Source organism: Petaurus breviceps, unplaced genomic scaffold (genome assembly GCF_028583685.1).
Source record: "Petaurus breviceps papuanus isolate PSGF00001 unplaced genomic scaffold, PetGlider_PUasm1.0 80, whole genome shotgun sequence".
Taxonomy (NCBI): Eukaryota; Metazoa; Chordata; class Mammalia; order Diprotodontia; family Petauridae; genus Petaurus; species Petaurus breviceps.
The window spans coordinates 21,312,087-21,325,342 of NW_027186540.1; the positions used below are offsets into that span (position 1 = coordinate 21,312,087).

Genomic DNA, 13,256 nt, shown 5'->3' on the forward strand with positions numbered 1-13,256 from the left:
CTTGTGAGGTCCATTTTGGAACCTAACCATATTTTCTAACATTTCTGTAGGGAAAAAATTACATTATGAGTTTCAAATAGCTAATTTGCAAATGACCTCTTGGAATACAATTTCTTTCATAAGCACTGAGTTGGATACCTAGTTATTGGGCAAACAGCCACTAGAATGTTGAGTAAACTTTCCCCATTGGACCCACAATACTGTTTGTCTTTGGGTAATAAAAACCTTACTAGTAGTCCATGTTACCATCATTGGAATAGAAATTATGAAGGTTTATGTGATGTGTGCGAAAGGAAAACTAGAATTCCTAATGCTTAAAATAATCATCCTTCCATTACTATAAGATGGCAATTTTTGCCAGTCAAGAACTCACCAAAGAGCCTGGAAGTGGGTGGCAACCCAACTTCAAACTAAGATGATAGTAATTCATGAATGGTAGAACCAAGAGGGACCTTACAGACCATTCTTTTCAACCCTTTCATTTAACCATCAGGGGAAGTGACCAAAAGAAGTGGCTTGTCCAGGGTGACAAATGAAAGTGGGACTGGAATTCATCTCTCTTGATGCTCAGGCCACTGCCCTTTCCACTGTGTCATGAATTATCTGGTCGTCCATTATGACTTGGTACTGTTTATAGCTATCTCTTCTGTATCATTCAGCTGTGTCAGTTTTTTTAAACTGTATATTAACTAAGGTGAAACCATGTGGTATCGTACTTGATATCTCCCTGATCAAATATTCTCTCTATGCTGTTCTTGGGACCATAGATTTAACTCTTGAAGTGACAAGAGATTATCTAGTCCAGCTTCATATGGAAGATTAAAGAGGGGCATGTACTTTTCCCAAAGTAGGCAGGTGACAGGTGAGCAAGGACTCAGACTAAGGTCTGCTGACTACAAATCAAGAACTCTTCATTCTGCCATTCTTGCTTTGATTCATTGATTTGCACAAAAGAAAGCCTAATCCTTAAGCCATGCTTAGAAGTAATTTTTTAAAAAAATCTTTTGTGACTCAGGTTTGCTTCACATGAACAGAACCATTCCTTATGTTTTATAAACTTTTGCCACTGTTTTCCCCAAAGTATCATAATTAACTGATGTCAAAAACAAGTTGTTTTCTTTCTTTTGTTTTGCTTTCTGAAACAGCTACTTAATGTTAGCAGGAGGCACTCAGGTCATTTCTAGGAAATTGTGACAGAGGAAGGTCTCTAGAGAGAATTATCTTTCCTTAATTAATCTCTCCTTAAACTTCCACAGTTTCAAAAGTAGAAAGACTACTACCCCCTTCCTGCCTGCTATTTTTTATTGTTGGGTATGATTAGATTACATGAGGACAGATTTGTAAAAAGCTATTTTTTTCCCATGTCTAGTGTTCTAACCCATAAGATTGCTTTGTCCTGACACCAGTAGGAAATTTCTGTAGTTCAAATAGCTCATTTAAGCAGGTGAGTTTAAGTGGGATTTGTTTTAAAGGAACATCTAATTTGAATATTTTTAACCTTCCAGAGTTATATAAGCAATGAAGAAGTTAACATTTAGGTTCAATAAACAAGAAACTTGCCGATAGCTTTGGTTTTTATATTAGCTTTATGTCCCCATATAACTCTCCCCCACTCCCTACCCAGAGAGCCATCCCTTAGAACAAACAATAAAAAAGAAATAGAAAAAAAGCTGGTAAGCAGAGCTAACCAACACATAAATCTAGTCTGATGGCGTATACATCATCCCCTTACTTCTGGAAAGAAGGTAAAGTGGTGAATTCTTTTCATTCTTCCTTTGGGCAGATCTTGATCGGTATGATTATTCCGTGTTAAGGTTCACTTTTTATAATTCTTCCCATTAACATTATTATAGTTATTATGCATATTGTTTTCCTGGTTCTTCTTTTTTCTGTTACCAGCAGTTGATATCTTCCCGTGGGTCCCTATATTTATCATTTCTTAATGCATAGTAAAATTCTGTCACATTCATGTGCCACAGTTTGCTAAACCATTCCCTAGTTAGTGTGGCATCTGCTTTGTTTCCAGTTCTTTGTTACAACACAGTATGTTGCTATAACTATTTTGGTGTATATTTAACCTTTTTTCCTGTCTTTGTGTTCCTTTGGGTATATGCTTAGGAATGGGATCTCTGGATGTAGATCTGCTTAAAAATTCAAGTTACAGCATTTTGCAAAGTGGTTATGAAAGGTTTGCATGCAGATAGATACCTTTTCAAAGGTACATTATAGTCTACTGCAAAACAAAACAAAAAATAGACTTTTTTAGTCTAGATGCCCAAACAGCTGAATTAAAGTCATAGATTTTAAATGTATACGTTATTTAAAAATCCTGTCTGCTCCTCAAATACTGATAATTCTTATGATCATAAAGTTACAGGATCATTAGATCATACATTTTGGAGCAAGAAGAAACCTTTAAAAATCATCTCATCCAGGGAGAACTAGGTGGCACAGTGAATGGAGCACCGGCCCTGGAGTCAGGAGGACCAGAGTTGAAATCCAGCCTCAGACACTTAACACAAAAACTAGCTGTGTGACCTTGGGCAAGTCACTTAACCCCAATTGCTCCACCTTCCCCCCTCCAAAAAGAAAAAAAATCACCTCATCCAGTCCCCTCATTTTACAGATGAGGAGTCTGCAGCAGAGCAAGGCTAAGTGATTTAAGTGTCTGAGGCAGGATTTAAATGCCGGTCTTTCTGACTTCATGTCCAGAGCTCTTTCCACTGAACAGTCTAATTGCTCTGTACATGGAATCAGAAAGACCCACATTCAAATCCTGCCTCAGACACTTAGGAGCTGTATGTACCTGCACAAATCACTTAGCCTCTGCATCAGTCTCCCCATCTGTAAAATGAGGAGTGTCTGCTTCACGGCGTTGCCTTGAGGGTCAAATCAGGTAACATGTAAAGTGTCCTGCAAACCTCGAAGTGCTTTGTATTAGCTTTAGCATCATCATCATCGTTATCCTCTTCACCGTCCTGCTTCTAAGGTAGCATTGCTTAGCAGGTAATAAAAGCTACATTTATAATTAGGTACCAAATGCCCATTACTGGGTGTATTGCTTGCCCTCTTGATGGGTTGGGGAAGAACTGGAGAAAGAGAGAATGTGGAGCTCAAAGTTTTTTAAAAATAAATGTTATAAATAAATGAATAAATAAATAAAAAGAGGAAACAGTTTAAATTAGAAGAAAAAATGTGCATTACTTCTTTCCCTGCTGTTTCATCATTCATTTTGGAGTCTTTTGTTTTTACATCATTTACATACATTTACCTTGAAACTGTGTATTTTGGAGGCCAAGAAGGTCCTGTTCCTAGGATCCCATTTCAATTAGTACTAGCATTGATAAAAATTAATTCACTTTTTTAAAAAGTAAATTTGTTTTCACAGTGTTTGTTTGTACACTGAGGTCAGTTCAGTTCATCGCACATATTTATTTCAAAACACTAAGCTAGGTAGATTCAGGGGAGAATACAAAGAATGCTTTAAGATGTGCTCCCTGCCCTCCAGGGGCTGACAGCCTAATTTGGTCAGTAAGACAATAATAGCCCCTTTCGTTCCTTAGAGCTCTTAGAATTTTCCAAGTACTTGACACTGTACTTTCTCTCATCTGATCTTCAGAGCCATCCTGTACAATAGGCAAGGTAGGGTTTTACATCAAGGAATAGAGGCTCAAAGAATGAGTAATCTAACCGAGATCACACAGCTTGTATGCGTGTAATGCTCTGCCTCCACAAAAGTCCAGCTACCTATCTGTTATCTGAGGACCAACCTAGCTAAATTCAGAGGGTCTTATCACCAAGTTGGCTGCGTAGTGATGAATTTTTTTCAGCCATAGATATTCAAAGAGCATCTGCTAGGTTGTCTTAAAGAGATTGCATTCTGAGATAGTGCATGGACTATCCATGCTGAGAAAATCACAGATCATTGAAGTATTATTGAAATAGTGATATGTTGGTGGTATCAGGATCCACAGGACAGGAAAATCACACTTCCAGCCAGGAGAATTAGGGAAGTTTGTTCAGAGAAGAGAGAATTAGAGCTAGCATTTAAATAATTAATAGAATCGTGTTTGGTAGAAATGGAAGGGGAGGGCAAGCTGTACGAATAAGAGAGATGTCATCCAGTCTGACTGGAGTGAGATTCATGTGAAGGGAATAGTGAAACATATAGAGACAAAGGTTGGGTTGGGGTCAGAGCATGGAGAGCTTTGATTGTTAAGGAGCATGAAATACAGTTAATGCACAGTAGGCAATATAGGCCCTAAATAGGTTATGCTCCTGCAATCTAGGGACAAGACAGAAAACGTTATCTTCTGAAATTACAGATAATAAGAATGAACATAAAGGAGGTGGGGTTTGCCATCTGCATAAGTAACCTACCCTGAAATATTTAGTAACTGCTCCTTGAAAGGTTTGTTTTGGCTTAAACCTTAGGAATGGATCTAGCATTTATTTTCCCCACCCATACATAAAGGCATCATCTTCTCATTTATCTTACATGACTTAAACGTGTACTTTAACTTCAGAAATTATCTCGTCTCTCAATCAAGGAGTGCTGTCATGACCAGAGGTTTTAGAAATTAATAATAAGGAATGTTTAAGAAGGAAAGTTAAGCAGTAAGAATTTGTTGCTGTGCCTCCTCATTGTTTAGGGGAAGTTATCCTCCTGCTTTCAGAACTGATTCTTAAGATAGAAATAGCCCAGTACTTTCATACCCTTTGATCCAGCAATACCACTCCTAGGGTTATATCCCAAAGAGATCATAGAAGTGGGAGGAAGACCCATATGTACAAAAATGTTTATAGCAGCTCTTTTTGTGGTGGCAAAGAATTGGAAATTAAGGGGGTGCCCATCAGTTGGGGAATGGCTGAACAAGTTGTGGTATATGCATGTTATGGAATACTATTGTGCTATAAGAAATGAGGCGCAGACGGTCTTCATATTTGCCTGGAGAGGCTTATACAAACAGATACTGAGTGAGAAGAGTAGAACCAGGAGAAATTTGTACACAATTACAGACACAGCATATGTGTGATGACCAACTTTGATAGACTGGACTCTTCTCAGCAATGCAGTGATATAAGTCAATCCCAAAAGACTCATGATGGAGAGAAATATGTGCATCCAGAGAAAGAACTAGAAAGAACTGAGTTTATATCCAGGTGGAAGCAAAATACCTGATCTTTTTCCTTCTCTTGTTTGGTTTTATGTCCTCTTTACCATTTTTCATTCCATCTGATACAATCTGTCTTTATAACCTGACTAATGTATAATGTGAAAGTATTTACAGATCCTATACTTGACTATATGCTGCCTTGGGGGGGAAGGGAGGGAGAGGATCAAAATGTGAAACTCAAGGAATTGTGGAATTGAATCCTGTAAACTAAAAGGAAACAAACAAATTAATTTTTAAAAAAAGATAGAAATAAAATAGCCTTAGAGGTTTGTTTTTGGTCCCTACAATGTTTTTTCACTGGTATAGAAAACTTGCATTGAGAAAAATTGTCTGCCAGGTCTAATTATCAGTTTACTATCTTCTCTACTTGACTTTGACCTTGAGAGATTAAGTGATTTGTCCACAGAGATATTCCTCAAGCTCTCTACACTTGATAGAAATATCCTTCAAGAATATACAGTTTGGGGGCAGCTAGGTGATACGGTGAATAGAGCATTGGTCCTGGAGTCAGGAGGACCTGGGTTCGGATCCAATCTCAGACACTTGACACTGACTAGCTGTGTGACCTTGGGCAAGTCACTTAACCCCAATTGCCTTGCCTTCACTTCTCCAAAAAAAAATTTATATATACACACACACACACAGTTTGTATACCACCAAGCAGCCCTCGGGTGGAGACTTTGGTAGTATAACAAAGGTTGCTGGTTTGGGAGTCAAAGGACTTGGATTTGTCACCTATGACATTGGGCGAGTATTTCTCTGAGTTTTACTTTCTCACTTGTAAGATTATTACATCTAAAATCTTTACAGATACTTTGATAATTAGAATTTAATCCTCTTAGACTTTCCCACCAGGAGGGACTATCCTCTGCAGACAGCCCACATCAGTTCTTATTCCTGGGCTATCTCCCAGAATGTCACCCATTATCTATCAGCTGCCATTCTAGTTTCACCCAGTGTCTTGTGACTTTTAGCACCATGATTCATTTCCCCTGAGCTTTATCCCTCCCAAACAAATTGATAAATCAAATATCTGAACCTGTGAAGCTGAGGATCCAAACCTAGACAAGCAGTGACTTTAAGACATGCCACTCCATGAGACCTTGTCTGAGCATCCCAACATAATAAATAGATTGATGTTGCTTTGTAAATAGTGGGAAGCTGATAGGTGGACAAGAGCATTTGCAGTTATTATGTGCCAGTCACTGTGCTAAGCTGTGGAAATACAACTCCCCCCAAAAAACGTTCTTGCCCTCAAGGAACTTACATTCTAATGGGGAAACAACACCTAAAAGGAAGCAGGGATGGGGTTACAGAGGCCACTGGAAGAGGCATGTTTGAGGAAAGGCTGAGAAGTAGTCTGGGAGTCATGGAGCTAAACCAGATTTGGAATAAGCGTGGTTAAAATGAGTGCTTCTCCAAATGGAGATTTTGGGGATGTCCATGAGGGAATTTTGAGGATGACATGATCAGAGGTATTTGGTTAGAAAATTAATCAGCCACTAATGTGTAGGATGGATTGGTGGGAAAAGTGAGTAGAAAAGTGAGATGTGCCAAGGGACTATTACAGTAGACCAGATTTGAGGTAATGAGTCTAAAAACTCAATGAGACTTACAAAGGATGGGATTGGGGTGGAGGGTAGGAGGTGGATCTTTCGTTCATCCCTTTGTTAGATGTCAAGAAAGAAATAGGAGTCACATGGATTTGACCTTAAGGTCTAACCACTGTACTCCGGAGAGGAAGCACAATTCTTGTTTTTTAACTCTTCAGTGTTCTGTTTCCACAATTTTTCTTTTTCATTCACATTCCTCTCCTTTCTAGCCAGTACCATCTCACCTGCTTTTCTGATGTTTCTCCTTTGACCCACTGCTCTTTCTAAAGACTAAAAAAAACAAACATACCACTTTTGAAGACATAGAGTACCTCTTATTGCAAAATTCTTTGGTAGTCCAAGGAAGTATCCTGTTTTCTGTGAGAAGAAATTACGATTTTGTAGCTTGATGCTAGTTTTGCTAGTAAGTATTCTGTAGAGGTTAGAACAATGTTCAGTCTGTAGTGTAACACCCTGTTTTCTGGACTTCACACAGGTACAGTTAATTTTCTCTTGTAACATAATAGACTTGTTGGAATGGAGCTAAATTTTCAAAATAGGTCAGAGCCTGTAAACACATGAATTCTATTTGTATCATGCACAATAACTATTCATGCATAAAGCGAACAGAAGACTTTTTAAAGAGTTAGATGTGAAGTGCCTGCCCTGGTTCTGCCAGGTTTCTGCCTGATTCTGTATCAGTTTGAGGAAAATATTTAAATTCTTTGAGCCTTAGTTTTCCTGTGTATAGAATGAGGGGTTACTAACAACTTTAATCTAAACTATTTATACCTAATATCTCAGCTAAACTATTTTAGCTTGAAAATGCCATCATTCTGCTACTTACTTAGCTGCCATACAATAATATGATTATCTCAGGTTATGTTCATGGGAAGCTGACTGTGTTATAGATCTATACTAATTCTTTGTGTTCCTCATTTTTATCTAGTTTATAAGATTTCTTCCTGTTCCTTTAAAGCTCAAATGGCTGAAATTAATTAGCAAGTATTCTCATTTCAGATTCAGACTTTAAAAGTCCTTTTGAATTTGTCAGCAAATCCAGCCATGACAAAAGAACTTCTCAATGTGCAGGTAAATAGTTTATATACTTATTTTGTTTTAAGCTCTATAGACCATATGTATTTAATCACCGAGAAGCTACTAAATAATGAAATCAATCAATATTGATCAACTGAAAAATAACTGTAATACTGAAATCTCAGGCCATTCTGTGAATAAGTATAGGAGAGCTATTATTTTGAAGAACAAAGTATATGTATGAAATTGCACTTGGTCATGCCATTTCATAATTCCCTGTATTAATAGTTTAATGTACATAGGATAAAATTTAGTTTTTTCACCCTGAACTTTATGACATGAAATGTTTTCATAAAACCTCTTCTTATAGTTCACTCAGTGATTAATTTTTTAAAAAGAAACTACACATTAGATATTTTAAAACAACATGGATTTTTCCCTCCCCAAAATTTAACCACATCCTAATATTCAGAGCATACAGCATTTTAACATTCAGTGTTGAGCCCCTCTTTTCCAATAGTATGTGAATTCCCTAGAAGATTTTGCACAGGTACCTGAGGAATAATCACAAAAAGATTTTTTTTCCTTTTTTTATTTATGAATAAAACAAGCATTTCCATAACATAGTATAAATTTAAAAAGATGATTGCACATGAAACTGCAAATCTATTATATACAGCTTGCTATTCCTTTTAAATATATAATAAAGTTATCGTGTAAATTTATTTTTCTTCCTTTTTTTCCTTCTCCACCCTGGAGGTGGATACAAGTAGGCACAAATATGTATAAAAATATTTTATCATCAATTAAATAAAAAACTATTTTTGAGTTATCTTACTAAATTTAAAATATTTTAATATAATCATGACATACCAGGGCATATAAAAATGTGATTGTATATTAGAATCCTAAATTTTGGTTTTAAAAGTAATAATTATTTCTTTTTTAGGTGTCATCATCACTGATTTCCCTCTTTGATGGAAACGTGGAGAGGGAAATTCTTCTTCGTGTCCTTACACTCTTTGCAAATTTAAAAGACAGTATAAAGCAGAAAGAGAATGCATTTGTCCAGCATTCATTTAATAACACTTCTCTTTTCTCTTTACTGTATGGAGAATCTACAGAATGTACTGAGAAACTGCTGGCTTTAGCATGTCACCATGATGTCAATGTGAAAGAGAAAGTTGCAAAAATACTCACCATACTTTGATTGGCCTTGTATTTAAAAAAATTAAAAAACCAGTGCCATAAGGAATAGCTCAGTGTTGCAGTCTGTGAGCAAGACAGGTGGTTTTGATACTTTTATCTCGTTCCCATATTTGGGACTCTCATCCCCTAAATTACAATGGTGGCTGTAGAGCCTTGGGGCAGAGAGAGAAAATTCATTGAGAGATATTGTTCCTGTTAGCAAAAATAAAACAAAGGTTCTGATTGGCTGTTTGCTCATATGGTCTCTGCCATTTACTATAACCAAGGGAAAGAAGTAGAATCTATGGAGATTTCCAGTTTTTCTTACACCTTTGATGAGTAAAGTAAAACTAGAAGGATGGGCTCCATCAGAGAGTATTGCCTGCAGCAAGAAACCTGAAGACACCTGGAAAATCCTTTGGGACTTTCTGGTCTGGTGGCTGGTTGTTGTCCTTAATTCCTGAAGAAGACCAAAATGACTTCACTATGTTAGAGTCAAGGTCCAATATGTTTAATTGTGGCTGATGAGACCAATATGAGCTTGGAATTCTCTGCCACAGGTCAGGCACAAATAGTCAGTGTGAACATTTGGAGTGGGTTCCCTAAATTTGTGCATCTCATGTTTCTTTTGAGCTGCTTTAGTTCTGCTTTGCTTATAGAGCACAGCACCTTTTCTGATGAGGGCACACCATGCTGGGTGGACTTATTCCAGTGTCTCCCATGTCACAAATCAGTTCCAAAGTTCTTAAGAGAGACCTTGAGAGTTTGGTCTAAGAAGCCCTTGAGGATTCCAGTCCTGGAGAGCTAATTCAGATTCATTGACCCTTAATACTGTGGCATGAGATCATTATCCAAAGAGAAATCTGTTATGATTTTGCATTTGAATTCTTTTTTTTTTTTTTTTTTGCTTTTTAGTGGAGGGAGAGCAGGGTAGTTGGGGTTAAGTGATTTGCCCAAGGTCACATCGCTAGTAAGTGTTAAAGTGTCTGAGGTCAGTTTTGAACTCAGGTTCACCTGACTCCAGGACTGGTGCTCTGCTCACTGCAACACCTAGCCATCCCCCACATTTGAATTCTTGAGAAATTTAAAAAATGGTGAGCTAAAATGTCCAAGTTTGTTAAAATATCCTTAATTCAAATTATTGAGAATTTTCTGGTTGGCTTTGAGTTCAAGTGAGAGCTATAGAACTTTTTAAGACTCTTAGAATTTTGATGTGTGAAAGCTACAGAATAATTTTTTAAAATGTATCGCAGTGTTTAACATTAAAACAGCTTTCATAAAATCAACAGAATAACTAATGTGTAAAACAAATGTGACCAGTAACCTGTGTGATGTTTTATTCTCCAAATGAATAAAATCACCCCTTTGTGTCTAGTCCCTTCAGTATTTTGATTTATTATAACATAGCCTAAGAATAGTCTTAATCTATATCTAACCTACTCCTGGATTCCAGTGTCTTCCACCTAGCTACCAGGACTTGAACTTGAGACAAATCACTTAACCTCTCTGACAAGCCTCATTTGCAAAATAGGGATAAATTTCCTCTAATTTGTGCAGGGTTATTTCAAGAATCAAATCAATAAATAGATATGAAGATACTTTGAAAGTGCTATACTAATACATGGGACTTGAAGGAGCACAGATTGGAATCAGAGGACCTGAGTACCATCCCTGCTCTGCCGTCTACTCCCTGTATGAACCTAGGCAAGTCATTCAGGCCCTCAGTTTCCTCATCTGAAAAGCAGAGGAGTTGGATCTGTGAGGTCCCTTCCAGCTCCATATCTGGATCTTACAATTGGAATATGACAGGAAAATTGAGTTGGTTCAACTAACAGTGAGTCATCTTCTGTCTGATAAATGAAATGTATTTTTCCAAGTTATGTACCATGTTCTTTCATTTTGGGGTATGCTATTTTAATGAATTGTATTTTTAAGCAAAAGACTCTGAAGTAATTATTATTTTATAATTATTTATAATGATTTTATTCTGGAGTGATTATTATTAACATTTGTACTATATACTTTTTGTATAAAAGTATTTGGGGTAGGAGGGGGAATATGATAGCTTTCTTAAAATGAATGAGGACTGTCCTATGCAAATCATTATGATTGGCTTTATTTGGTCATGGAGAGAAGAGCTAGGGTCAACGAGTGCCAAGTCAGAGAGTCATATTTTGGCTCAATAAAAGGGAAAACTTCCTGCTAAATATAAAAAGACTTTTTTTAGTAAAGGTTATTGTAAGGTATGTTAAATGACACTGGGACAAACTTTTGGTGGCTCCTTTGATGTCTTGTGTATCATAAAAGCCTTTTGCAATTGTCGACCAAAGTACAAAAGTTAAAATTGCTATTAAAGTTTCAGTGACAGTATTACTTTTTTTAAGCTTATTTCTATTTGAAAGGTTTCAGTTGTTTAAAAATTCTTGATGCTGGTTTAGGGTCCTAGAATAACATTTGTACATACTTATTGAATTAACTAGAGGCAACTTGGTGGCTCAGTGGATAGAGCACTGAACCTGGAGTCAGTAAGACCTAAATTCAAATCCAGCCTTACACACTAGCTATGTGACCCTCGGCAAGTCACTTAACCTCTATTCCTTAATCTAGTGGAGAAGGAAATGGCAAACCATTCCGCTTCCCTTGACAAGAAAGCCCCATGGACGATATGTCCTCTGGGGTCACAGAGTCAGACATGGCTGAACAATTGAACAACATTATGAATTATGTTTTATATGAATTATAAATTATGAATCAGCAATTTTAAGAAGTGGAATAACAGACATGGAGGAAGCTTCCTTAAAGCCTTGAAAAAAGCCCTCTAGAAGGTTTTAAATATGAAAATTCCCTAAGTAAATTTTGGCACAACTACTCTAGTGAAAACGAGCCTGTGTGTATCTGTGGGAATTCTCATGACATTGTAATAACCACCAATATGCAGTAGTTCCATTTTAATTTGGCAGAATAGCACATGTCTCATCTGCAGGCTCCCTGTGAGTTTAATTCCGAGGTTAAGCAAAAAATTTCAGCTTTGGAAAAGATACTTTTCCACAATCAGGGATCATGTGTTTTCTAGTCCAAAGAGTAATAAATGTATTCCGGCTTCAGAAGGCCACATGGCAGTATGGATGGAACTGTTGTCAGGGAAACGTTCTTTCAGGTCGTGCCTGACAAATGCTCGTGCTGACTAGGTATATCCAGGCTTAACTCTCAGTGCCTCTGGCAGTTCTCTAAGACTGAATTGCAGAGCAGGAGCTAATCTGGACTGGGAGAGGGAGTTTTCTTCCCAGGGATTTCCTTTCCTAATGAAATCCCAGATCTGGTCAAAAATATATTTATGCCTTCCCCCAGTGATTTGTCTTCTCTTTGAACTAGTTTTCTATTTTCTGTCATCATCACTAAAATTAGTTACAGTCCATTCCATTTTTTTTTTTAAGCAATCGGGGTTAAGTAACTTGCTCAAGGTTACACGGCCAGTTATTTCTGTGTGTGGTGCTGAGTGTCTGAGCCCGGGATTCGAACTCCCGGTCATCCCAACACTGGAGCCAGTGCTCTTACTTGCTGAGCCACCTGGCCACCCCTAAGCAATTGGGGTTAAGTAACTTGCTCAAGGTTACACAGCCAGGTGTTTCTGGGTGGGTGCTAAGTGTCTGAGCCCAGGATTTGATCTCCAGGTCATCCTGACACTGGAGCCAGTGCTCTTACTCGCTGTGCTACCTGGCCACCCCTCCATTCCATTTTCTTGCTGTTTAGTAGGAAGTTTTTCCTTTTATTGACACAAAATATGACTCTCTGACTTGGCACAGCTCTTCTCTCCATGAACAAATGAAACCAATCATAATGATTTGCATAGGGCAGTCCTCATTCGTTTTAAGAAAGCTATCATATTCCCCCTCTTACCCCAAATACTTGGCAACCCTTTTTTTCCAATGAATTTCATCCAGTGTGGTTTTGTGTCCCTACATCATGCTGGTTCCCTTCCTCAGTACATTTTCAAGCTTGCTAAAGATCTTTTTTAAAACCAGTCACTCTACATATTGAACATAATGAGACTATTCAGGGTTGGGTAGAAGGGGACTGTCACCCTTCTGGATGCTTTCTATTCATGCTAAGACTCCACTGATTGTTTTTAATTGCCATTTGAAGTTACTAATTAAAATTTAGCACAATCCACTCATACACACACATATATACTCCCCCCCTTCCAGGTCTTTTCCCCATACTCACCTCCAAGAGAATGCAAATTCCCCTAATAGAACAAAAT

General features: G+C 37.5%; 1 protein-coding gene across 2 annotated transcripts in view; it reads left to right on the forward strand.

The window, feature by feature from the left end:
• Nucleotides 1–10,369, forward strand: part of LOC138176047 (armadillo repeat-containing protein 10-like) — a 28,804-nt gene extending 18,435 nt beyond the window's left edge. For both annotated transcript variants that reach the window (XM_069106787.1, XM_069106788.1), the window contains 2 exons: nucleotides 7,790–7,861; nucleotides 8,757–10,369. In XM_069106787.1, coding sequence (XP_068962888.1) covers nucleotides 7,790–7,861; nucleotides 8,757–9,017 — 333 coding nt within the window. In that variant the 3' untranslated portion in view covers nucleotides 9,018–10,369. The remainder of the gene's footprint in view (nucleotides 1–7,789; nucleotides 7,862–8,756) is intronic.
• Nucleotides 10,370–13,256: the final 2,887 nt, after the last annotated feature.